The sequence below is a fragment of the Tachyglossus aculeatus genome, chromosome X1, assembly GCF_015852505.1.
Source record: "Tachyglossus aculeatus isolate mTacAcu1 chromosome X1, mTacAcu1.pri, whole genome shotgun sequence".
Classification (NCBI taxonomy): Eukaryota; Metazoa; Chordata; class Mammalia; order Monotremata; family Tachyglossidae; genus Tachyglossus; species Tachyglossus aculeatus.
In genome coordinates this window covers 64,838,445-64,864,929 of record NC_052101.1, presented here as the reverse complement: position 1 = coordinate 64,864,929, position 26,485 = coordinate 64,838,445, and the positions used below count along the sequence as shown (strand labels likewise).

General features: G+C 42.1%; 1 protein-coding gene across 1 annotated transcript in view; it reads right to left on the bottom strand.

Annotated features, from left to right (window-relative positions):
- Positions 1-26,485, bottom strand: part of SUCLG2 (succinate-CoA ligase GDP-forming subunit beta) — a 253,760-nt gene that overhangs the window by 72,280 nt on the left and 154,995 nt on the right. The window contains exons 8-9 of the mRNA XM_038772750.1: positions 22,862-23,023; positions 20,593-20,735 (exon numbers count right to left, since the gene is read on the bottom strand). Coding sequence (XP_038628678.1) covers positions 20,593-20,735; positions 22,862-23,023 — 305 coding nt within the window. The remainder of the gene's footprint in view (positions 1-20,592; positions 20,736-22,861; positions 23,024-26,485) is intronic.

Sequence of the window (26,485 nt, the reverse complement as noted above, 5' to 3'; positions counted from 1 at the left end):
TATTACACCTAATAACTGAACCTAGAATTGCATCTCATCTCTGCTGGATTTTTGTGACAATACTAAACTGTCTTGGAATTAACGAACAAATACAATCATAAGGATCAAGAATTAAAACATCAAATGGGTTTTCTGTACACTGTTTACTAACTTTGGCTTCAAGTATTACAGCAGAACCCCAAATGTTTGCTCAAAAATATTCTATCCAAGTTCAAATTGAGAAAGGATGTGTCCAGAATGCGTACGGATAACCATTAATGAAAGAATCCATAGATAAGCTGGAAGAAAAATAATTAATTTGGATTTGTGCCAGTTGCCCCATGGGAATGCAAACTAATATGTGTGTGCAAAATGCTCAGTTTACAGAAGACCGTTAACAGGCAATTCCCAGGAGAGAATACTGGAAATGCAGATGAATATCCATGACTATCAAAAAAATTACTGACTGTAACAGAGTTGACACCCAAATTAGAATAAAATTATCACAAAAATTGAGAATGAAAAATACATTTCAAAACAACTTTAAGGAATGAATGAGGCAAGAAAAGTGTAAGAAAAGGAGACTTGCCCATAAATATTGATTTCACTGCATGTTCACATATACCATTAGAAGACCTGATAATTCTGGTAGCTACAAAATAAATGTGGCTGGTTTGAGTGTATCAAAATCCAAAAGTTTCATCATGATGACCAAAATGGTCATATCATGGGAGAAGCAGTGTGGTCTACTGGATAGAGCACCAGCTTGGGAGTCACAAGGATCTGGGCTCCATTCCCAGCTCTGCCACTTGTCTGCTGTGTGACCTTGGGCAAGCCTCTTCACTTCTGTGAACATCAGTTCCCTCATTTGTAAAATGGGATAGAGACTGTGAGCCACATGTGGGACATGGACTATGTCCAACCTGATTAGCTTGTATCTGCCCTAGAGCTTAGAACAGTACCTGGACTATATTAAGTGCTTATCAAATACTTTAACAAAAAAAATGATCAAAGTTGAAAGTGCCCCATCAGACCTTTGCTGAGTCCAATCCTATTTAACTTAGTCCATGCAGACATGCTTAGCGATTTATCAAGGCATCAGGAAGGTGGTAGAAAAATAAGTTTCTGGTCCTAGTCCTCTGAAAACTCTTGCATTTTAACAGACTATGAAGACCAAACAATAAAACAATAATATTTATCGAGGGCATACTATCGGCAGAGCATTATACTAAGTGCTTAGGAGAGTACATCAGAAGAAAAGACTTGATTCCTGACTATAATTTTGGAATCACAATGGCACACAATAAGCACTTAACAAATACCACAATTATTAGATGAGCTACTGAAAGTTGATAACTGTGGTCTAGAAGCACAAACACAAGACTACAAAAGATTAACAAACTTTTTTTGGAATTAGGGTCACACTGACCATCAGTAGGTCTGTCAGTACCAAGTGAATAATCAAAGAGTTTCATCAGCAATAAAAAAACTGATGGCTAACTTGAAAGTTGTGAAATTAGAAAATATCAATATTCATAAAGGTTTAAAATGTAAGCCACAATGGCCAATAATGGGGGAACAGATAAAGATATTAGATTGTTCATGGCTACCACGAAGTTGGATGTCAAGGAAGGCAACCCACAAGACTTTTTTTTCCCACCGTTTGATACAAAATATTAAAGGGATCTCTCTGGCTAAGAATGACACAATCTGTGAATCTTTAATATCAAACTAAATGAACTGAAGAAAAATTTAAAAATTTTAAAAATTACTTAATTGTGATATATGCTAAGTGTTTATTATATACAAAGCACTGTACTAGGCACTGAGGTACATATAAGATAATCAGGTCCCAGATGGGGCTCAATCTAAGTAGGAAGGAGAACAGGTATTGAACTCCAATTTTGCAGATGAGGGTACTGATGTCCCAAGAAGGTAAGTGACTTGCCCACAGTTATACAGCAGGTAAGTGGCAGAGCCAGGATTAGAACCCAAGTCCTCTGACTCCCAGGCCAATGTTCTTTCCACTAGTCCATGCTGCTTCAACAGATATTTTCCAACTTGTACTTCCCAGCGCTTAGTACAGTGCTCTGCACACAGTAAGCGCTCAATAAATATGATTGAATGAATGAATGAATGAATATTTTAGAATGGAATTTGTATGTCGTATGGACACCATGCTTTTTACAATGAAAGCTCTTAGACGTCAGAAAAATCTCAGGTGTATATTCTGTTCAGTGTTAATACAATGTGCACGTTCAAAAGACAATCTATACCCATTATTTGCAAAGCTTAGGAAACATGTCAATAAAATTCCATAGGATATGCTTGCTTCAAATAGTAGATAATGATAATAGTAAAGACAAAACAACTGAGGAAAGTAATTGAATGGTGTGATTAACTATATATACATACAAAGATTAGTTGGACACTTCCTGTATTTTGATGCTGTCTTCCACACTGTTTTCTATTCCTTCTTTCTGATCCCTTTTACTCAATGGTTCTAGGAAGAACCTAAAATAGTTTACCCCTATTTTGACAGGTGGGAAAAAGAGGCTTGGAGAAAGAAATATGAAAGCAAGGGGACTTTGAGCTCAGGGCAAAAGAGACATTGTCAAAGAAAGGAGTAAGGGAAAAAGTGGAAAATAAGAACAATAATTGCAATATTTGTTAAGCATTTACTATGGGCTAAGCACTGTACTAAACTCCTGGGTAGACACAAGAAAATCAGGTTAGGCAGAGGCCCTGTCCCTCATGGGGCTCACAATCTAAGTAGGAGGGAGAACAGGAATTGAATCCCCATTTTATAGATGAGGAAACTGGGGCACAAAAACATTAAATGCCTTGCCCAAGGTCACCCAGGAGGCAAGTGGGAGAGTTGGGATGAACACCCAGGTCCTCTGACTCCTGGGTCCATGCTCTTTCCCCTAAGTCATATTACATCTCCAAAAACAGTGTATCTGGCAAAATGAAAGGAGTGTAAAGGAAGAAATTAGAGAACTTTAAAATGCTGAGCAGAGTGGTGGAGAGGTATAAATGAGGGAAGAAATTGAAATTCAATGAGCCACGAAAAACATGTAGTAAGTGGAGGGGTATGAACAGGATTGGAAGAGCAAGGGCGCTCAAGTCAAGTAGGCTCTCAGGAGTTAAAGTGGCAGCTGACATGGAGGACTGTGAAAGAGGAGATGGGTCATTTTCAGAGAGATATAGTTTGGAATAATTATCTTACTCCCCTTTAAAAACCTTTTTTAAACATGGTATTTGATTTCTTTGGTGAAAATCAGGGAGGTGAGAAAGGATTAGAAAATGGATATTCCCAGACACTGAAGGTTTGAGGAGCGTACAACCAAGTTATACGCAATCCCTGTCTGCAAGAAGCTGAAAAGTCTATTTACTGGGGGAGACAGATACTGAAAGACAGTACTCTACACTTTTAAGTGCTTTCAATCAATCAATCAATCATATTTATTGAGTGCTTACTGTGTGCAGAGCACTGTACTAAGCGCTTGGGAAGTACAAGTTGGCAACATACAGAGACAGTCCCTACCCAACAGTGGGCTCACAGTCTAGAAGGGGAAGACAGAGAACAAAACCAAACATATTAACAAACTAAAATACAATAGATAAGTACAAGTAAAATAAATAGAGTAATAAATATGTACAAACGTATATACATATATACAGGTATATAAGGTATACAGTATACAAGTGCTTTGTAGGCAGGGCCCATGTCTACCAACTCTGTTGTACTGTACTCTCCCAGGTGCTTAGTACGGTAGCTCTGCATAGTAAGCGCTCAATAAATACCATAGATTAACTGCAAGGTCGTAAATAGGAAAGCTATGTAAGAGACAGAGGGACTTCTCACCACTGCAGCTGTCAACCAAGCCCACTGTGGTAGTGAGGACACAAGTAGCAGCAGGGCACAACCTCCATATAATAGAGAGCTTTGGGAATGCTGTGGCAACTGCTGTAGCTGTGGCCGTTACTGTGGCTGTGATTATTGGACTCTAAGCCTTGGGTGCCTGAAACTACTCCTCTAGTCATAATAGCCTTATGGGGTTTTTTTTTTGTTTTTATATTCTGCATTTGTCCCTGTCTCATGTTGATTTTGTGTTTTTATTGTTTTATCTTTCATATGTATCTGTCACCAGTCAGATCTTCTCCCTTTTTACTTAGACGCTAAGCCCCTTGGGCCAGACACTGTGTCTAAATCTCATCTAATTGCCAGTGCTTTCCAAACAGTAATTGCTTACTGAATCCTACTACTATAAAACATACGTGCAGCTAAGTGTGCCTGCAGTCATACAGCTGAGTGTGCCTGGCAAATATCCAAAGCTCAGACTGGCTTCTGCTAATATAAATGTACCTTCCCGTACTTTGACTTCCACACCCTAGTATTTGGAGCACTTAATCCTATACATAACCATTTGTATTTTCTCTTTGCCTATCTGCAAATTATTTTTTATCTGCACCATCTCTAAAGGATTGTGTCTTTTTTCTACTCTCCCAAGTAAGCTCGTCGTGGACAGGGAATTTGTCTCTGTTATATTGTCCTCTCCCAAGTGCTCAGTACAGTGCTTTGCACATGGTAAGCACTCAATAAATATGCACTCAAATACTACTGAGCTGCTCTTTCATCTGTACAAGAATTCTATTATATCCCCCTCAGATTGAGCTTGTTGTGGGCAGGGAATGTGTCTGATGTTATATTGTACTCTTCCAAGTGCTTAGTAAAGTGCTTTGCACACAGTAAGTGCTCAATAAATATGATTTATAATAATAATGATAGCCTTTCTATTGCATCCCCCGTTATTATTCCCAATATATAATTCCTTCCTGAAGCTTCCAGTGCTTCCCTTTTACTAATTACTTTGATGAGAGAACCTGATAGGATGACTCATCTTCCCACCTAAACCTTGTCCTCCCATTACTGTAGACAGCACCACCAAATGGCCCATCATGACCATAATCTCAAAAACAGAACTCATCTTCTCCTAATCACATTCACAAAACCATCTAGCCTGTTCCAGAACATCATAACCTTGGTATCACCTTTGACTCCTCTCTGTCACTGACTTTCCACATTCAGTTGGCCTATAATCCTATCTCACAGATTCAGCTTCAGAGAATATTGCTTGCTCCTATATGAATCTTTCCCATTGCTCCCTCTTAAGATAAGGGAAACTTCCTCTCCTGCTGCCCTTGAGGGAATTGTCTGGGCCAGGAAGTCAACTTTAAAAAAATATAATCAAACCAAATGTGACCCCAAATTTAAAAACAACCTCAAAATACCACCAAAATGATGCTTTTTTCAGAACCAGGAAAGGCCAAACCTTTGGGATATAGATCATAGGAAAATAAAGAATTAACACTTCTTTTGACCTATTTATGGACAATTGTGACATAGAATTTTGGGACACTGACAGCATCCATTAGTGATACCTTGGAAAGTCTGGCTCCTTGTATCATATGCAAAATAAATACAAATTATTTAGGCCTAATGGAAAGAGCATAGGCCTGGGAATCAAAGGACCTGTGTTCTAATTCCAGTTCTGCCACTTGCATGCTGTTTGACCTTAGGCATGTCATTTAACTTCTCTGGGCCTTGGTTTCTTCATCTGTAAAATGGGGACTTGATACCTGTTCTCCCTCCTACTTAGGGAAGTGTGTCCAACCTGATTAACTATATCTACCCCAGTGCTTGGCACACAGTAAGTGCTTAGCAAAATCTCTGTGAATACCCAGCCAATAAAATGGACCCCAACAATGGGACTTCAGAATTCCAAAGAATTAGAAACAAGGAAAGATGAAGGTCTACAAATTCATAACATTGTCAAGACTACTATAAAAGACCTCCAATCAAAGAAACATTGGCATTCTTGTGTTTTATTCATAGTTTGTGCATGAAAACCAGTTTATAAAAGCAATCTTTAAGTATAGAAGTATAACAAAATTATTATTTGTAAAAGCCGGAAGTCAATCAAGAAACTCTCTTAGATTTTGAGTTTCCCTGAGGGACAGAGACCATGTCTAATTCCTACCTGTGCATTCTTTCCCAGAGCTTAGTACAATGACCTGCACACCATAAGCACTTAAAAATATTATTACTATTACAAAAAAAATCTGCGTGATGTGCTAAATTCTGGATGAAAGTAATGGTTGTTTTCAAAACTACTGTACCTTTGCCAAAGTAGCATCGTGCAAACAGCTTAATACCATTAATTCCTTAATTTCTTTGCACTTAATCCTTTTCAACATAAGACTCCGCCCTTACCATCATCCTCCTGAAAAACTAGGAATTTAAACTTGCCATTTGAGTGGCAATGCTTGCAAACTGTGAAATGTAAGGATTCCATTTCAAAATAAATTTTTTAAAGAGTTTCATTAGTTCATTAGGCAAATTATAGATACAGTATTAAAGACATCAAGGTGGACTGTATCAAAGTAACATTTTGCTTCATGCCTCTGAACTGAGTGTAGTGCAGAATAATTTAAAAAAGTGGGAAACATAGAATGTATTAATCCTAAATGCATTTGTTAAAGCTTAATTCATCTACATAAACTTTATGCTGAAAATATGCCCACAGAAACTGATATTTACCAACACACCTAAGTCTTGGGTCACATAACTTAAAAATGATGTATGCTTCTTGAAGATTATTTCAAATGATTTCTTTGTGGTACTAAATGACATGGAACCATATTTATCTGTGCCCTTCAATAATTAAGCCCTCTCCAAATAAATATTACATGAATACTAACTTCAGTGACAAAAATAACAAAAAGGGCCTATCAATGAAACCAGCTGCTGAGCTCTATGAGCTATATTTTAATAATTTCCAAATGGAAGTTGCAGTCACATTGGTATAAATGAATCTGCCAACGATACCTAATGCTTCCTCAATTAACAATAATACACAAATTGGACTAATGTCCTTTTCATCCTAAAGAAAGATAAATTACTGTCATGAATACCTCCTTTTATCCCTGCCCTGTAACCCTGCCTGTAAAGTAGGAGAGGTAAGTGCTCATCATCTGTTTGTTGCAAACCTATAAGCAATCATCATCAATATTATTATTATTATTTTTCATAGCTTGCACTTGTGAGAATCTACAGGAAATGGAAAAAACAACAGAATGGTCAGGAATGGGAGTCTGCTGACATACCCCCAAAGGGTGTTAAGCACTGTCACTGGCATACACTGCTTAATATATTCACATTCTGCCCTTCTCCACTGAAAAGTCTACATGAGCACAAATCACCACCACTACGGGAAAAACAAATCTTCCTCATGCCCTGTTTGGAGTGTGACACTCTTACTCAACTAGAGAAAAGCTGTCAGTCCACAGTACTGATCACTAAGTGGCTGATGAGGCAACCATGGCTTTCACTGAAAGGCTAGTGTGTGAGAAGCAATGTGGCCTAGGGGAAAGAGCACAGGCCCGGAAGTCAAAAGACCTGGGTTCTAATCCCAGATTTGCCACTTTGTCTACTGTGTGACTTTGGACAAGTCACTTACCTTTTCTGGGCCTTCATTAACTCATCTAGAAAGTGAGGATTAAGACCGTGAGACCTGTGTGGGATTTGGATTGTTTCCACCCTGATTAGCCTGCATCAACCCCAGTGCTTAGAACAGTGCCTGGCATACAGTAAGCGTTTAAGAAATATGAAAAAGCAGCAGCCTGATTTATGGCTAAACTGATCACCCGACTGATATAAGGGTTTAGAAAAGATAAACTAAAATTGCTTTCTGTGCCAGGGTCTTAGTACAATGCATTGCACACCATAGATGCTCAACAAAATCAATCAAATTTACTGAGTGCTTACTGTGCGCAGAGCACTGTACTAAGCACTTGGGAATGCAATACAACAGAGTCGAGAGACATGTTCCCAACATTATTACTACAAATAGGAGTATGATATTTGGGTTGCACAATGGTACTTTACAGAACATAACGTCATCCATTCCTTGTGGGCACGGAACATGCCTACCAACTCTGTCATACTGTATTTCTCCCAAATGCTTAGCACAATGTTCTGCACACAGAAACTGCTCAATAAATACCATTGATTGACTGATCCAAAAGATGCACGAGTCACTACAGCCACATTTATGGCCAAATGCTGGACTAATCATCAAGGCTCATACGCTTCCAAGTCTAAAGATCTGCACAAGCCAATGTATCACGGGAATCATAGTGATCTAGAGGAAAGAGCAGGATGCTGGGAGTCAGGAAATTTGGGAAATTTGACCCTGAAAAAGTCATTTAACCTCACTATACCTCAGTCTGATAAACTGCCCAAGAGAGACGATAATATCTGCCTTGCCCTACCTCACAGGGATGGTGTGATGATAAAATGAGATTAGTTGACATGAAAGTGCTTTGGATGAATAATAGCATAAAGATTATGCATCACATCATAGGAGACGGTCATCACTATGAGATGATAGTAAGTCAGAAAAAACAACATACACAATCAATTATAATTGATTACAAACAAATAACAGTGCTGTCATCAAATTCTGCTGCCTGGGACAAATATGACACAGTAACATGTGGATGGACAAAGAAAAAACAGATTAGAAAAGGCCTGCATGGTTTTTAACATATTGACATACCTATTTAATGATATTTACAGAATAATTTGTAGAGTACTGTACTAGGTGCTACATTTTACTAGATTGACAGAGATAGGCAACAAGGAGGCATCAGGCCTCATATGAAATTCAAAGTAGATAAAGCAGTTATAGGGGTCCAAACTTTCAGATAATAATAATAGCATTTGTTAATAGCTTACTATGTGCCAAGCACTGTTCTAAGTGCTGGGATAGATACAAGGTAATGAGGTTGTCCCACAAGTGGCTCACAGTCTTAATCCCCATTTTACAGATGAGGTAATTGAGGCACAGAGAAGTCAAGTGACTTGCCCAAAGTCACACAGCTAATCAGTGGCAGAGCTGGGATTAGAACCCACGACCCGTGATCTCCCAAGCCCAAGCCCAAGCCCGTGATCTTTCCACTACGACACGCTGCTTCAGTTGTCTATGAAGCTTAACCTACTGAAAATGTCACATTCAGCTTCTTGAAGAGTGCTGGATTTGTCTTCTTCAGGCCATATCAAGTATTATATGACAGCACAAGATTCCTAATCAATCATATTTATTGACTGCTTATTGGGTGCTGAGCACTGTACTAAGCTACTGTACTAGGCTAGCCAAGCAACTGTGGGAAGGTGATGAGAAAGGGGAAAACACACTTGCAGGGAAGATAGCCTAATGGGGAGCAATGAGGAGACATTTTGCCCCTCTCTGAGCAGAGGGTTCTGAAAATCAGGAAGGTAGACAGTTTTTAACTGGTTCTGGGTGAGGCAAATAAATGCTTCTCTCTGTTGAGGAACCACACTAGTCTTTTCAGTCATACCTGCACGCATGGATAGTATTTCACTGACTCACTCAAAAGCCTGGTTTACCCCTAAACAGGGAGCAGAACTGGGCTCATTATTTTTTTGTTTCACTGCACTGGGCTAAAAAGCATCAAAACAAACATATGAAAGGCATTTGTGACACTAATGAGAAATTTTTTTTCCCCACACACCCCAAAGAAAAATTTGCATGTAAGATACAGAATTAAGAAAAACAAATTAAAGTTCAGTTGGGTATCTGACATTAATTATAACATTTTTGTGTGTTGGATCTCAATGTACAAGATTTTTCTGGAATGATACTGTTTATCCATCAAAATAATTAACTGTGTATATGACAAGTAAACACTTGTTAATATCAGTTGATTTTATCCATTTACCAACAATAATGCATTTTATAATTGCAAGATTCCATGGATACAAGAGAATAAACTAGTTAACAAGAAAATTGATTTCTTTGAAATAATTAGCTTTGCACTCCTGGAGTCTTCTGTTATCGGCAAGCTATTGTGGGTCTACAGTCAAATATTTATAGGAAGAAGCACTAGCAGGTTCCTTGCATAAGCATAGCAGGTTTCGTGCACTTTTATAGTCTTATAGAAACGTGCGCAGAAGAGCAGGGGTTTTCGTGTGTATTTCAAGCAGTTGTTGAAAAATACATAAATTTCATTGCCAGCTACATTATACATTCAAATGCTTATGTAACATTTAAGAGAAGACAAATATGGGAAAGATAAGACATGATGGAGAATCCCCCTATTAAGAATTTTCAGTATGAACTGGCAGCTAATCTGAAGGTCTGGGTATTCCTTTTTTAATTATGGTTAAAACTTTTCAATGAAAAGGGAATAATATGTTAGTGTGCCTTCCTCCTCCAAGATAGCTTTTTTATGTATTTCACATAAAATTGAAATTCAGCCTACATTAGAGGAAAGCCATTTCAGAGCAAGCCTAATCATTGTCCGGGTAGATTGAATCTCTCACGGGCTCTCAATTATTCTGAGAGCTATATTTCAATAGAGTTAAAAGTTCAGTACTTTATTGCAGTCATCTATCCTCAGGGCATTTTATGGAACAAGGAGCTCAAAGAGGTTACATGTGCTATATCTGTGATATTTACAATCTTTAATTGGCCTGGAAATCCTCAAGAAAAAAATGTTTTTCCCTCTGATTAGGACAGGAAACAAGGAGAAGGTAATTAATAAACAACATTTCACAGATCCACCCATTCCTCTCTACACAAGTGGCCCACACCCCTTAGGCACTGATCACATCCCAGATACACAACTGCATCAGCCTGCTCACTGGTCTCCTTGCCTTCTATCTCTTCTTTTATCCAGTCCACATTTCACTTAGCTACACAGATCGTTTTCATACAATGTTGTTTCGCACAGAGGTCTTTTCACTTCACCATAGGTGACTCCTCTCCACATCAATGGGAAAATTCTGACCGCTGGCTTTAAGGCTTATAATCAGCTCTCTCCCTCCTACTTATCTACTTTATTTTCCCATTACCCCCCAGCTCACACCCTTCTTCCTCTCAAGCAAACATATTCACTGCACTTCGATCTCTTCTCTGCCATCTCTGACCCTTTGCTCATGCCTCTCCTACAGCCTGGAAGTCCCCCTCCTTCAAATCTGCTACACTGGCTCCCTGTGGGTAGGGAATGTGTCTACTACTAGAGAAGCAGCGTGGCTCAGTGGAAAGAGCCCGGGCTCTGGAGTCAGAGGTCATGGGTTCAAATCCCGGCTCCGCCAACTGTCAGCTGTGTGACTTTGGGCAAGTCACTTCACTTCTCTGGGCCTCAGTTCCCTCATCTGTAAAATGGGGATGAAGACTGTGAGCCCCCCGTGGGACAACCTGATCACCTTGTAACCCCCCCAGCGCTTAGAACAGTGCTTTGCACATAGTAAGCGCTTAATAAATGCTATCATTATTATTATTATTACTAACTCTGTTGCACTGTACTCTCCCTAGTGCTTAGTGCAGTGCTTGGCACACAGTAAGTGCTTGATCAATACCACTGATTGAAGCTTTCCCATCTTCAAAACCTTTCTGAAATCACAGCTCCACTGGGCAACACTCCTTGATCATTTTTTCATCTCCTCAGGAAGTATGCCCACCCCAACAAATTACCACCTCAGCACTTCTATGCCAATCATACATTTCAGACACTCACACCCAACACTAGCATTTCTGTAAGTATCAATAGCACAGCCTATCTAAACACCTATCTAAATATTCCATTTCCTTTTAATAATAATAATGATGACATTTGTTAAGAGCTTACTATGTGCAAAGCACTGTTCTAAGCGCTGGGGAGGATACAGGATGATCAGGTTGTCCCATTGTCCCACGTGGGGCTCACAGTCTTCAACCCCATTTTACAGATGAGGTAACTGAGGCACAGAGAAGTTAAGTGACTTGCCCAAAGTCACACAGCTGACAATTGGTGGATTTGAACCCATGACCTCTGACTCCCAAGCCCGTGCTCTTTCCACTGAGCCACGCTGCTTCTCTTTTCTCTTCTTCTACCTGTGAATTATTTTGTATCATTCACCCCTGCTAGACGGTAAGCTCCTTTAGGACGGATCACGTTTTCAAACTATTGTACTCTGCCAAATTAGTATAATGCTAAGCACACACTTTTTTCACATTTAATTATTGATGACAAGATGATCTTATGCATCATTTGCACATGCCTTCCTAAGGGGTAAATTACTTTGGAAACAAGTCCAATGTTATCAGTGACCATTTGTACAGTTCTTCAGTATGAAGATGATTTCACCTTGCAACCATAACATAAATTGCACCCATAATAATAATTATGGTATTTGTTAAGCACTTACTATGTGCAAACCACTGTACTAAGCACTGGAGCAGATACAAAAAAACTGGGTTGAACACAGTCCCTGTCCCACGTGGGGCTCACAGTCTCAATCCCCATTCTGCAGATGAGGTAACAGGCACAAAGAAGTGAAGTGACTTGCCTGAGGTTACACGGCAGGCACATGGTGGAGCCAGGATTAGAACCCATGACCTTCTGAGTCCCAGGCCGGTGCTCTATCCACTAGGCCACGTAGCTTCTCATGTAAGACCCTTGCTAGGTGTCTCACATAACATGCCATTGGCTACTTGAAAACAAGGCAAAAGAGTGCCAATAGAGCACTGTGACACATCATCAGCTGTGGAGGAACAAATGAAGCTCACGTCCTGCTGATAGTAAGATGCTCCTTCCTCTCCCCCTCTCCAAACATAATCACTAGATCTCAGCAGTTAACCCCTCATGATTGCTTGGTTTAGAAGCAGTGTGGCTTAGTGGAAAGAGCCTGGGCTTGGGAGTCAGGGGTCGTGGGTTCTAATCCCGGCTCTGCCACTTATCAGCTGTGTGACTTCGGGCAAGTCACAATTTATCTGTGTCTCAGTTACCTCATCTGTAAAATGGGGATTATGACTTTGAGCCCCACGTGCGACACCCTGATTACCTTGTATCTTACTCCAGTGCTTAGAACAGTGCTTGGCACACAGTAAGTGCTTAAGAAATACCACCATTATTATTATTATTATCTTTGACAGTACCTCTGATGGGATGGCCCTATCAGTGTTTAATGTATGCTAGGGCTTTCTGGGGCTTAGCCCTGGAACCTCTGGTTTTGGCCATTCTTAGCTTTGCCAGTCAATTAGAATTGCGAATTACATTGCCACTGTACATTCAAAGTCATGAAAAACTTCCAAGGAGAAAACTACATAATATCTTGGGTGAAAACTACATAACTGCTTGGGTCTTGGCTCCTCCACTATAAATGAAGCACAGACCCATATTTAGGATGGACTGTTCAGCTCTTCTGGGCAAGAAGCCAGAAAAGTGCCAGCTATCTTCACCCATATAGTGTGGATAAATTTGGCAGGTTTTCATATTTATGCATTTGTGCAGGGTGAGGATACGATCAAAAACATTGGTTTATCAAATTAGATAAAATACTACTACATTCGATGAGACAGGATTAATTATGGTATTTGTTAAGTATTTACTAAGATGCCAAGCACTTTTCTAAGCCCTGGTATAGATACAAGTTAATCAGGTTCCACATGGTGCTCACCATCTAAGTAGGAGGGAGAACAGGTATCGAATCCCTAATTTGCAGCTGCGGCAACAGGCACAGAGAAGGGAAGTGTAGCCTAAAGTCACACAGCAGGCAAGAGATGGAGTTAGGATTAGAACCCAGGTCCTTCTCACTTCCAGGCCCCTGCCCTATCAACTAGGCAACACTGCTTCTCTGTTCCGAGAGGCCCGCCCGCCATCATAATGCATGGCCCCCGCTGCTCCCGGAAGGATCCTCTCCTCAGAGCACCGCCATAGGCACCTGGGACTCCTTCCCCGAAAGGCCCGCCCGCCATCACTCCGCGTGGCCTTGCTGCTCCCGGAAGGAACCTCTCCTCAGAGCGCCCCCAAAGACGCCCCCTGCTTCCACCACCCCCCAGACACCGCTTAAGTGACCTTCCTTAAAGTGCCCCCATACCCCCCTTCCGTGTCCAGACATGACAGACTCTCCCCGCTCCCCCTCCCCCTGGAAAAAGGCCCTTGTTATCACCAAGTTACATTAACGACAACCTCATTCGCACCTACTCAGCCCTTCCATGCTATTTGGCTGTTCACTCCTCTCCCCAGGTATCTCTGCACCCTAACCCCCATTAACAGGTCCACCCTACACCAGCACATAATAGTTTGTATCTGCTCTCTGTGACATCATTATCTGCCGATTTTATTATTGCCATAGCATGTTAATTGTTAACTACCCTCTGTGATGCCATCACCTATTTATATCATTGCTACTGTTTTATCGCTTCTGCATCTCAATTGTTAACCTCCCACTGTGCTGTCATTTGCCCTGCTGACTTCACCATGAACTATCAATTCCCTTGCTCCCAAATGCCATTCCCATTCCTCACCTTCCCCTTCCCCTCTCCCACCCAGCTTTTTCCCCTCCCTCTCCCTCTCCCCCCACCCCCACCACTCCCCCTCACCCTACCCAGGATCCCTCTTTACCAGCGCCAATCCTCAACTCCTCCCTCCCAGCCCCCGCCCTCCCCTCCTCCCCACCCCCACCCCATCCCAATTCACCTTTCCCATCGCCACCTCTCCTCCCACTCTTCCCGCCCAGGCCCCCGCCAACTCATCCCAATCCAAACCCTCCCCACCCCTCGCAATCTTCCCCCTCCCTCCCCTCCTTCAACAGCTGTTGCCAAGTGTGGCCTCTGGAACCCCCGCTCCATTATAAGTAAGCTCCCATTCACCCTGGACCTATTCCTTTCCAGCTCTCTACTCCTCCTCGCCCTAACTGAAACATGGCTGTCTCCGGACGACACGGTCTCTTCTGATGCTCTCTCCAGTGGAGGCCTCTTCTTCTCCCACTCCCCCAGACTCACCGGAAAAGGAGGTGGTGTTGCTTTCCTTCTCGCCCCCCCAATGTCGCTTTTGCACTATCCCTCCTCCCCCTTCCCTTCCCTTCCTTTGAAGCCCACATTATTCGCCTCTACCACCCCCCCCCCAGATTCTTGTAGCCATCATCTACTGCCCCCCCGGCCCCACCTCCAACTCCTTTAACGATTTTGACCCCTTCCTCACCTCCCTTCTCTCCTTTTCCGTGCCCACTCTGATCCTCGGGAGACTTCAACATCCACATGGATATCCCTGGTGACTCCTCTGCTGCCCGCCTTCTATCTCTCCTTCACGCTGCCAACCTACTGCTCCACCCCACCTCGCCCCACCTTGCCCACTCACCAACCTGGGCACACCCTCGACCTCATCATCTCCTACACTATCTGAACCATCACCAACTCTGAAATCCCTCTCTCTGATCATAATCTTCTCACCTGCCTCCTCACTCACATTCCTTTCTCTTGTAAATCCATATTACTCCCTCACAGAGTTCTCCACTCTCTTGACCCCATCCATCTTTCTGAGTGCCTTACACCCCACCTCGCCTCCCTCTCCTCTCTACCCAATCTTGATGATCAGATTGCTGCTCTCAACTCTACCCTTTCTACTCAGCTTGACTTGCTCGCTCCCCTTTCCCTTTGCCGCTCTCGTACCATTAACCCACAGCCCTGGATCACTGCCACTGCCACTGCCACCTCCTTCGCTCTTATACTGGAGCTGCTGAACGCTGCTAGCGAAAGTCTAAACACCAGGCCAACCTCGTTCAATTCAAGTTTATACTTTCCTGCCTTAACTCAGCCCTCTCCTCTGCCAGACAAAACTACTTCTCCTCCCTTATTCACACCCATGCCCATCATCCCCGTCAGCTCTTCCATACATTCAACTCCCTGCTCAGGCCCCCGGTTCCTCCCCGTCCTTCTTCCCTCACCCACAACGATCTGGCCTCCTACTTCATTAATAAAATTAAATCCATCAGGTCTGAGCTCCCCAAAGTCACTCCCTCGCCTTCTCCAACCCCCCGGCTTTCAACGCTCTCTGCTACTCTCCCATCCTTCCCAGCAGTATCCTCAGAGGAGATCTCCTCCCTCCTCTCAAGTGCTACTCCGGCCACCTGTGCTTCTGACCCCATTCCCTCTCATCTTATGAAATCTCTCGCTCCATCCCTTCTCCCCTCCTTAACTTCCATCTTCAACTGCTCACTCTCCACTGGTTCCTTCCCCTCTGCCTTCAAACATGCCCATGACTCTCCCATCCTAAAAAAAACCCCTCTTGACCCCACCTCACCTTCTAGTTATCGCCCTATTTCCCTCCTACCATTCCTTTCCAAGCTCCTTGAATGAGTCGTCTACACGCACTGCCTCGAATTCCTCAGCACCAACTCTCTCCTCGACCCCCTCCAATCTGGCTTCTGTCCCCTACATTCCACAGAAACTGCCCTCTCAAAGGTCACCAATGACCTCCAGCTTGCCAAATCCAAGGGCTCATACTCTATCCTAATCCTCCTTGACCTCTCAGCTGCCTTCGACACTGTGGACCACCCCCTTCTCCTCAACACGTTATCCAACCTTGGCCTCACAGACTCTGTCCTCTCCTGGTTCTCCTCTTATCACTCTGGCCATTCATTCTCAGTCTCTTTTTCAGGCTCCTCCTCCCCCGCCCATCCCCTTACTGTAGGGGGTCCTCAAGGTTCAGTTCTTGATCCCCTTCTGTTCTCGATCTACACTCACTCCCTTGGTGACTCATTCGCTCCCATGGCTTCAACTATCATCTCTACGCTGATGACACCCAAATCTACATCTCTGCCCCTGCTCTCTCTCCCTCCCTCCAGGCTCGCATCGCCTCCTGCCTTCAGGACATCTCCATCTGGATGTCTGCCCGCCACCTAAAACTCAACATGTCCAAGACTGAACTCCTTGTCTTCCCTCCCATTCCCTGCCCTCTCCCTGACTCTCCCATCACTGTTGACAGCACTCCCATCCTTCCCGTCTCACAAGCCTGCAACCTTGGTGTCATCCTCGACTCTGCTCTCTCGTTCACCCCTCACATCGAAGCCGTCAACAAAACCTGCAGGTCTCAGCTCCGCAACATTGCCAAGATCCGCCTTTTCCTCTCCATCCAAACCACTACCCTGCTCGTTCAAGCTCTCATCCTATCCCGTCTGGATAACTGTATCAGCCTCCTGTCCGATCTCCCATCCTCCTGTCTCTCCCTACTTCAATCCATACTTCATGCTGCTGCCCGGATTGTCTTTGTCCAGAAACGCTCTGGGCATGTTACTCCCCTCCTCAAAAATCTCCAGTGGCTATCAATCAACCTACACATCAGGCAGTAACTCCTTACCCTCAGCTTCAAGGCTCTCCATCACCTCGCCCCCTCCTACCTCACCTCCCTTCTCTCTTTCTACAGCCCAGCCCGCACCCTCCGCTCCTCAGCCGCTAATCTCCTCACCGTGCCTCGTTCTCACCTGTCCCGCTGTCAACCCCCGGCCCACGTCATCCTCCTGGGCTGGAATGCCCTCCCTCCACACATCCGCCAAGCTAGCTCTCTTCTTCCCTTCAAGGCCCTACTGAGAGCTCACCTCCTCCAGGAGGCCTTCCCAGACTGAGCCCCCTCCTTCCTCTCCCCCTCCTCCCCCTCCCCCCGCCTTACCTCCTTCCCCTCCCCAAAGCACCTGTATATATGTATATGTTTGTATGTATTTATTACTCTATTTTATTTGTACATGTTTATTCTATTTATTTTATTTTGTTAATATGTTTTGTTCTCTGTCTCCCCCTTCTAGACTGTGAGCCCACTGTTGGGTAGGGACCGTCTCTATATGTTGCCAACTTGTACTTCCCAAGCGCTTAGTACAGTGACTGTGAGCCCACTGTTGGATAGGGACTATCTCTATATGTTGCCAACTTGTACTTCCCAAGCGCTTACTACAGTGCTCTGCACACAGTAAGCACTCAATAAATACGATTGAATGAATGAATGAATGATTATGGACATTATGGAAGATTAGAAACAGTATGGTTGCTTTAAAAGGACACACTTAAGAATGAGAACTCTGCACACAGTAAGCGCTCAATAAATACGACAATGAATACAATGAGCTTGAATTGCTAATGTTTTGAACAGTATGTATTTTGGGGTATAGATGGTCGTGTGATGTCATCTCACCCCTCCATGACTCTCTGTTAACCCTCCCATTCCTAGATGCAAAAGTACATCAACCCTGCCCTCCCCACTAACCTCAACTCTCTTGCCCCCTTCTTCTTCATCACTGCCATGCCATCATTCCCAGCCCTCCATGACCCCTACAGTCTGCCTCCTCTTCTCCTGCAGCGCTCAATGCACTGGTAGAAATCCAGGTTCCAGGTTGGCTCTTGCCATTAACAAATTCACTCTATCTTGTGATCACCCCTTTCTCTTTTTCCACTCAGCAACTCTTCCTCATCTTCCCTCATTGACTCCCATGCTTACAAACCCTTTCCAGCTCTTCCTAATCCTCAATTCTTTCCTGAAGGCTGCAGTCTCATCCCTCCCTCCCAAACTCCTGATGACTTTGCCAACTGGTTTCTTAGGAAAACTTGAAAAAAAATCAGGCACAAACTCCCCAAAGTCTTTGCATCACTCCATTGCTACACTCAATCTTTCCCTTGCTTCCCAGCTGTTTCTCAAAAGGTGTCCCATCTGCTCTCCAAATCCATCCCTCTACCTGTGCCTCCTACCCTGTCTCCTCTCACCTCCTAAAATCACTTAACCCCACACTCCTCTATCACCTCACTACTATTTGGAACCTTTCACTCGCTGATGGTTCCTTCCCTCCTGCCCATAAACATGCTCAAATCTCTCCAATACTAAAAAAAAGCCTGCTTTCATTCCCACAGCCTCCTCCAACTACCACTCCATCTCCTTGATCCCATTACTATCCCAACTCCTGGCATAGGTTGTACCCACTAACCATCTTTATTCCTTTCATTCCCACAGCCCCCTCCAACTACCACTCCATCTCCATGATCCCATTACTATCCCAACTCCTGGAACAGGTTGTGCCCACTCATCACCTTTAATCCTTCTCCTCAAACTCCCTTTATAATCCAGCATATTAAAGCTTTGGCTCCTCCTTCACTTGATGAACACTGCATTCCCTAAGGTCCCCAATCATCTCACTGTAGCGAAGTCCAAAGGGCTATACTCTTCTCGAAACCCTACCAAGCCTCAGTTTTGCATATAGTAGTAACTTGGTTCTCCTACCTCTCTGACTGTGCCTTCTCAGTTTCGTTTGCTGGATCCACTTCTGTCACCCATGCTCTTACAGAGGGTATCCTGTAAGACTCTGTTTTAAGTTTCCATTCACTCATTCAATTGTATTTATTGAGTGCTTACTGTGTCCATGGCACTGTACTAAATGCTTGTGTGAGTACAATGTAACAGTAAACAGACCATTCCCTGCCACAGTGAGCTCACTCTCTCCGGAGGAACTCATCCACTCTTATGGCTTTTTCTATTACTTCTATGAGAGTGATTCCCAAATTTATCTCTAGCCCTAACCTCTCATATAACCTACAATCCAACATCTCCATTTACTTCCAGACTATCTCTACCTGAATATCCCACCAGCATCTCAAACTCAATCAAAAAATGGACCTATTCCTCTTCCCCCTTTAAATTCACTCCTCCTTTCTCATCTATATTGGTAACACCACTATACCCCCCCTCACAGAAACCCGCTTCCTTGGTATCACCCTGGACTCCTCTATCTTTCATTTTTACATTCCAGCCATCTCCCAATTCTGCTATTTCCTACATAATACCTCCCATATCCACGCTTTCCTCTCCACCTAAACACCTGTACTATTGTATCAGCCTCCAGTCTCTCCTTCCAATCTACATCGCAAGTTGTTGCATGGACCACCTTCTTGGAATGATACACTGCTCCACTCTGCAAAACCATCCCCTGGATTCCCATATCCCTCTGAATCAAAGAAAAAACTCCTCACACTTGGCTTCAAGGCACTCCATCAACTTGCCCGTCTCACAAAAGCATCATTACAACATATATACCTTTCACCCATTTCTCCAAAGCGCCCACTCACTCTATTCAAACTAACCTAACTGTGCTTTCCTCTCCCATCTTTGTCCCCTTGCCCATCCTGTTCCCCTGGAACTCCCTCCCTCCCTCCAGAAATCTGACAGACCACAGTTATCCACCCCACTTAATACCCTTCCCTAAAATTCCTCCTCCTGCAAGCTTCTCCAATTAGTTCCCAGCAACCATGTTATATAAGCATACCAGCATACTTCAGCTCAGATGCACTTATTTATATACAATTACTTCCTTTGATTACCCTATTTGTAAATATCTGCATGTGTGTTTTCCACAATAGAGTGTAAGCCCCCTGGGGGAAGGGATTGTGTCACTTGCTTGTTTTGTATTTTCAAAGTACATAGAACAGTGCCTTGCACTCAGTGGGTGTTCAAGAAACATTATTACTAGTAACACAATGGAAAATTAGGGCAAGATCTTCAGACAATACAAATCTGTCTGGATAGAACACAATTTATTATTGGAAGAAACAGTGGTGTACATATCATGCAGCATCAGACACAGTGTGCAATCAGCAACATGACTTTTCCTAAAAGTGGAATTCTTAAAGAACATTAATGACTATATTATAGAAGAGCTGACTTATATTTGGCCATGAATCAGATAGTACTACAAAGCAATAGAGCATCCCTCCCAATTAAATGAGTTACCTTAGGATCAGCAGTGAGTAATTTAAATGCTTGATACACTTGTGCCTCTTTTACACCACCACCAAGATCCAGGAAGTTTGCTGGCTTTCCACCATTAAGGGAAATGATGTCACACGTAGCCATTGCAAGACCAGCACCATTCACTGAAATGGCAAGAGCCACACTTTTCATCCAACAAGCAACAAAATAAAATATGATTTCAACCAAAAAAAAGAGAAAACATACAAATACCACTTGCTTTTCTTTTACATTAGGATCTGAAATGTTGGACAACACCTAATTGACAACAGATTCTTGGAAAGAAATGTCCCTTTCTTGACATTTGCACACATTGTTCCACTAGGATTTAGAGAAAAAAGAAGTGAATAAAGGGACTTCTAAAATATCAAAATGCTCTATATTTGTGTTAAAATTATATCGATCACTTGCCCTTCTGGTATCTCAACCTTAATCACTTTCCTCAGATTGGATCATATCTTCCTTGAAACACCAAATAATTTCTCAACAATATATCTTTGGAAGTGTCCTTTACTTTTTACTGATCCTTCAATTCCCACGATAGACCTTTGACCCAGGACTGATTAATTCTGGTGCAACTAAGATTACAAATGTTGTATCAAACAGAAACTCCTTACCATGGGCTTTAAAACACTCAATCACCTTACCCCCTCCTACCTCTCCTTACTAGTCTCCTACCACAACCCAGCATGCACACTTCACTCCTCTAATGCCAACCTACTCACTGTACCTCGATATCGTTTATCTCACTGCCAAACTCTCACCCACATCCTGCCTCTGGCCTGGAATGCCTGTCCTCTACATACCTGACAAATACTCTCCCCCAACCCCCAAAGCCTTATTGAAGGCACGTCTCCTCCAAGGGGCCTTCCCTAAGTCCTCTATTTCTTTTCTTCCACTTCCTTCTGGATCACCCTGATTCCTCCCTGTCCTCCCAGCCCCATAGCAACTATGTACATGTCCATAATTTATTTATATTAATGTCTGTCTTCCCCCCTCAGACTGAAAGCTCATTGTGGGCAGGGAATGCTTGTTATATTTTTATACTGTCCTCTCCCAAGCGCTTAGTACAGTGCTTAGCACACAGTAAGTGCTCAAAAAATATGACTGATTGCCAAATATCTTCTACCAAGTTGAAGCATTTCATTTATTAAAACCATAAAAAACCACAGAGGCTTTTTTCACTTATTCTAAACACACCAGTATAGTTTTACCCTTTAAATTTTGTAGTAGGAAAACTGTATATTAGTTTATCTGATGTAACTGGCCTGGCCCATTAAAGTTATTGCTCCTACACAAAGTAAGCCTTTTTGTAAGGCATGTAATTCTATGTCATTTTCCATTGTATTGAACAGCAAACTACCAGGCTGAGGTCTCTGAGGCTCTGAATATAATGATACTGTTGGTTTAATGAGCAACAAATCTTTTTTATGTTAATTCCATTAAGATTAAGACCTCAGTATCAAGGCAATGAATTGGTTCCACCAGAATCACAGCCTCTTACAATTAAGTAGGTAGAGTATAAATCTAAACTCTATAAGCTGTGGACATTAAAAAAAATTACACTACTTCTACATTCCCAACCTTATTTCAGCAGAATAAGCCCATTTCAGAAAATTTAGATCAAAATGATGAAATCCATTTTTCTGTTAATAAAATGGAGTAGCCGATTAAATACTTTACATTTCTATTATCACTGAAATGGAAAAGGTTCAGAGTAAGGATTAAATATATACATGTCTCCTTGTACTTTTTTGATTTAATCTTTCCTCATGTGTCCATGGCTCTAACCTCCCTCCGTCCTCTTACTTTCAGATTGTGAACACTTTGGGGTCCTACAACCTTGGCTATTTCTCATTCTGATACTTTTTCCCTGGCATTTAGTACCGTGTTTTACACACAGTGGGCACTTAATAAACACTATTACTATTTGTACTTCACTAAGAACACTATTTAAATACAGCAAAAATTTCAGAACAATTACAAGATTTTATCAACTTTGTTTCCAGAGATAAAATGCATAATTTTAGGAAATCAAAATTGAACTGTGGCGAACGATATAGCAAACAGTAAATAGTGTTAGCTCTATTGAATTCCACATACAACATTTCAGAATGAATCAGGGGATGTCAACTGGCTACTAAAAGGGATAATCTATTTAGTATTCAAATATTAACTTTTTTCCACTGCAGAAACTTTGAGCTATTCATAGCTACATAGGCTATTAGTAAAGCAGAAACTCATTTCATACCAAAACAGGCAATGTTTCCATCCAATCCAATGTATTTTAGGTCATATTTGGCAGCTTCATTTTCAATAGGGTCATTTTCCGATTTATCATCCATTGCAAATATTTCTTTTTGCCTAAACTCTGCATTGTCATCAAAGTTTATCTTGGCATCAAAACAAACAACTAAAATAAAGAAAGGAAAAAATAAAGAAAACAGCTATTGAATATTTACTAAAGATCATTAGGCTATGCACACTGGGTAAACAGTAACTAACACACACCCATTACCCTGCGTGATAAACATAAGTGAAACATTTTATCTTATCTATTTACCAAGGTTTCACAGATGGATCCTGGACAGACAGTTCAATTTCCCAACTTTTTCATCTTTGACTTTGCTGAATGAGCTGGCAATTGCTGCTAATTATTTAGGTTGCTTTTGAAGCTCAAGTGTGTTTCAGTGAGGCATTTGCGGCCTTTTATTTATTTTTTAAAGGTACTGAACATGCAGGTGCAACAGTTACAAGGTTAAAAACTCAGTACTACATGAGGGAAAAAGAGGGTTCTTAATTTGATCACCAATCTACTGAGTTAAAGGTAAACAGAAGGGTCACTCAGACACTTGTTTTAGCCATTTTGTTTGTTCTTAGTTCTTTCCCCTGGTTATTGCCAGTATAATCATAATGATACTTTTAAATCAAAGAAAAAAGTCAGAAGTTAAAGATATTCCCTTTGGCCCTGTTTATTCATCTTTTCAGGGCTCATTTTTGAGTCAATTATTACTTAAAATAAATGATAGTGATTACAAATGATTGCTCAAAACTGAACTAGATGACACACACCTCTATAGTCTTTACAACAAATGAGTTCATTAATACAGTAGAATCCCATGCATAAACATAATAACATACTCAGATGACAAATTACCTCAAACCAAGAATGACTGACATGGGAGCCCATTTCCTGGTATTTAATGAACCACTGAATTCTCTAACCATGCTATAAAACGCCCAGTGCCCCAACCCACATCATTTTGACTCTATAGAACTGAAAAACAATTACCTTTTAGAACACTGAAAATCTTACAGTGGAATATTGCTACTGCTAGTGTTTCCTACCCCCCAGAGTTCTGCTTACTATACTGGTACTTCACAGCAGTGAATGGTTGGTGTACTAAATCAACAGAAAAATGACTTCAATAGTCCCCTCCCATGAGGTTTACACCATATATTAAAAAATTTGTTAAAAACTTAACTCCTGAGTATCTCATGTCTAAATCCATTGCTGTTAACCTATTTGAACATAAATGATCATAATGGTATTTATTGAGTGTTAACTCTGTGTAGACAATAGATGTGATTTGTTGATCATTTAAATAATTTTTTACCACAGTTAATGAAAGGTTAAAAGTGTTCCAGAGCAATTTGCAGTTATAGACTACTTAAAATTGTCCATAAACTAAAGACTAATTAATGTGTACAATTCTATAAGTATTACGCTTCCTGAACCGTATTTTCAAAATAGTATTTTCTATAGCTGAAATGCTAGTACCAGATCTGGCTGCAATTACATTCAATTTCAATTAAATGAATGCTCAATCAATCAATCCTATGTTTTGAGAGCTTACTGTGTGCACAGCACTGTACTAAGTGCTTGGTAGAGTATAATAATCAATTGTATTGAGTGATTATTGTGAGCACCTCACTGTACTAAGCCCTTGTGAGAATACCACAGCAATATAACAGAGTTGCTGCCCACAACGAGCTTACAGTCTAGAGGGGAAGATAGCAATGATATAAAAAAAAATGGATATGTACATAAGTACTGTGGGGCTGAGGGAGGGGTGAATAAAGGCAGCAAATCAGGGTCAGGTGGAAGGAAGTAGGAGAAGAGAAAGTGAGGCCCTAATCAGGAAAGGCCTCCTGGAGGAGATGTGCCTTCAATAAGGCTTTGAAAGTGGGTAGAGAAAATGTTGTCGATATGAAGGGGGAGGGCATTCCAGGCCAGAGGCAGGACACGGGTGAGAAGTCAGTGGTGAAAGAGACAAGATCGAGGCACAGTGAATGAGTCAGCATTAGAGGAGTGAAGTGTGTGGGGTGGGTTGGGTTGGAGTGAGGTAAATACTTTTAAAGCACTTTTAAAATACTTGAGTGCTTTAAAACACGAAAGAGTTGGCAGACACATTCCCTGACCACACTGAGCTTACAGTCTAGAAGGAGAGACAGACATTGACATGAATAAATGAATTACGGATATGTACATAAGTGCAGTGGGGCTGAGGGAGGGGTGAATAAAGGGTACAAATCCAAGTACGTGACTAAACTAAAGGTCATGACTAAACCCATTTGGTCTGTTCCCATCAATACCTTAGGGGAGATTTCATTCAAAAGAGAGAATGTAAGGGGTTGACTGCAAGAGCGATGAGTAGGTATGGTAAGTATGTTGGCATTAGAGGAACAAAGTGTGCGGGTTGGGATGTAGTAGGAGAGCAGCGAGGTAAGGTAGGAGGGAGAGAGCTGATTGAGTGCTATACAGCCAAAAGTAAGAAGTTTCTGTTTGATGCAGAGATAGAAGGGAAACCACTGGAGGTTTGTGAGGAGTAGGGACACATGCATGAACTTTTTTTTTTTTTTACAAAAACGATCCAGGGAACATCGTGAAGTATGGACTGGAGGTGGAGAGACTGGAGGCTGGGAGGTCAGTGAGGAGGCTGATGCACTAGTTGAGGTGGGATACAAGAACTTGGACCAGTTTAATAGTAGTTTAGATGGAGAGGAAGGGGCTAATTCTGGAGATGTGAAAGTCAAACTGGCAGGATCTGGTGACAGACTAAATACGGAGGTTGAATAAGAAGGATGAATTGAGGATAATGCCAAGGTTACAGGATTGTGAGAGAGGGAGGATAGTGGTATTGTCTGCCATTTAGAGAAGCAGCATAGCCTAGTGGATAAAGCATGGGCCTGGGAATCAAAAGGACCTGGGTTCTAATGCCGGCTCTGCCACTTGTCTGCTGAGTGACCTTGGGCAAGTCACTTCACTTCTCGGGGCCTCAGTTACCTCATCTGTAAAATGAGAATTGAGACTGTGAACCTCATGTGGGACAGGGACTGTGCCCAGACCGATTTACTTGTACCCACCCCAGCGCTTTAGTAATAATAATGATTATGATGGGGAAAGATGTGGGGGGCAGGGTTTGGGTGGGAAGATAAGGAGTTCTGTTTTGAACACATTAAGTTTGAGGTGTTGGCGGGACATCCAGTCAGCCAGTCAATTGTATTTACTGAGTGCTTACTTGTGCAGAGCACTGTACTGAGTGCCTGAGTACAATACAAAATCAACAGACACATTCCCTGCCCACAATGATTTTACAGTCCAGGTACAGATGTCCTAAAGGCAAAGAGGAAATACGAGACTGCAGAGAAGGAGAGAGGTCAGGGCTGGAGAGGTAGATTTGGGAATCATCTGTGAAGAGGTAACAGTTGAAATCATGAAAGTGAATGAGTTTTCCAAGAGGGTGGGTGTACAAGGAAAATAGAAGGGGACCCATAATTGAGTCTTGAACTCCCTCCACATAGTTAGGGGGTGTGAGGCAGAAGAGGACCTGTGAAAGAGACTACTAAGAAGTGGCCAAAGGAGAGGACAATG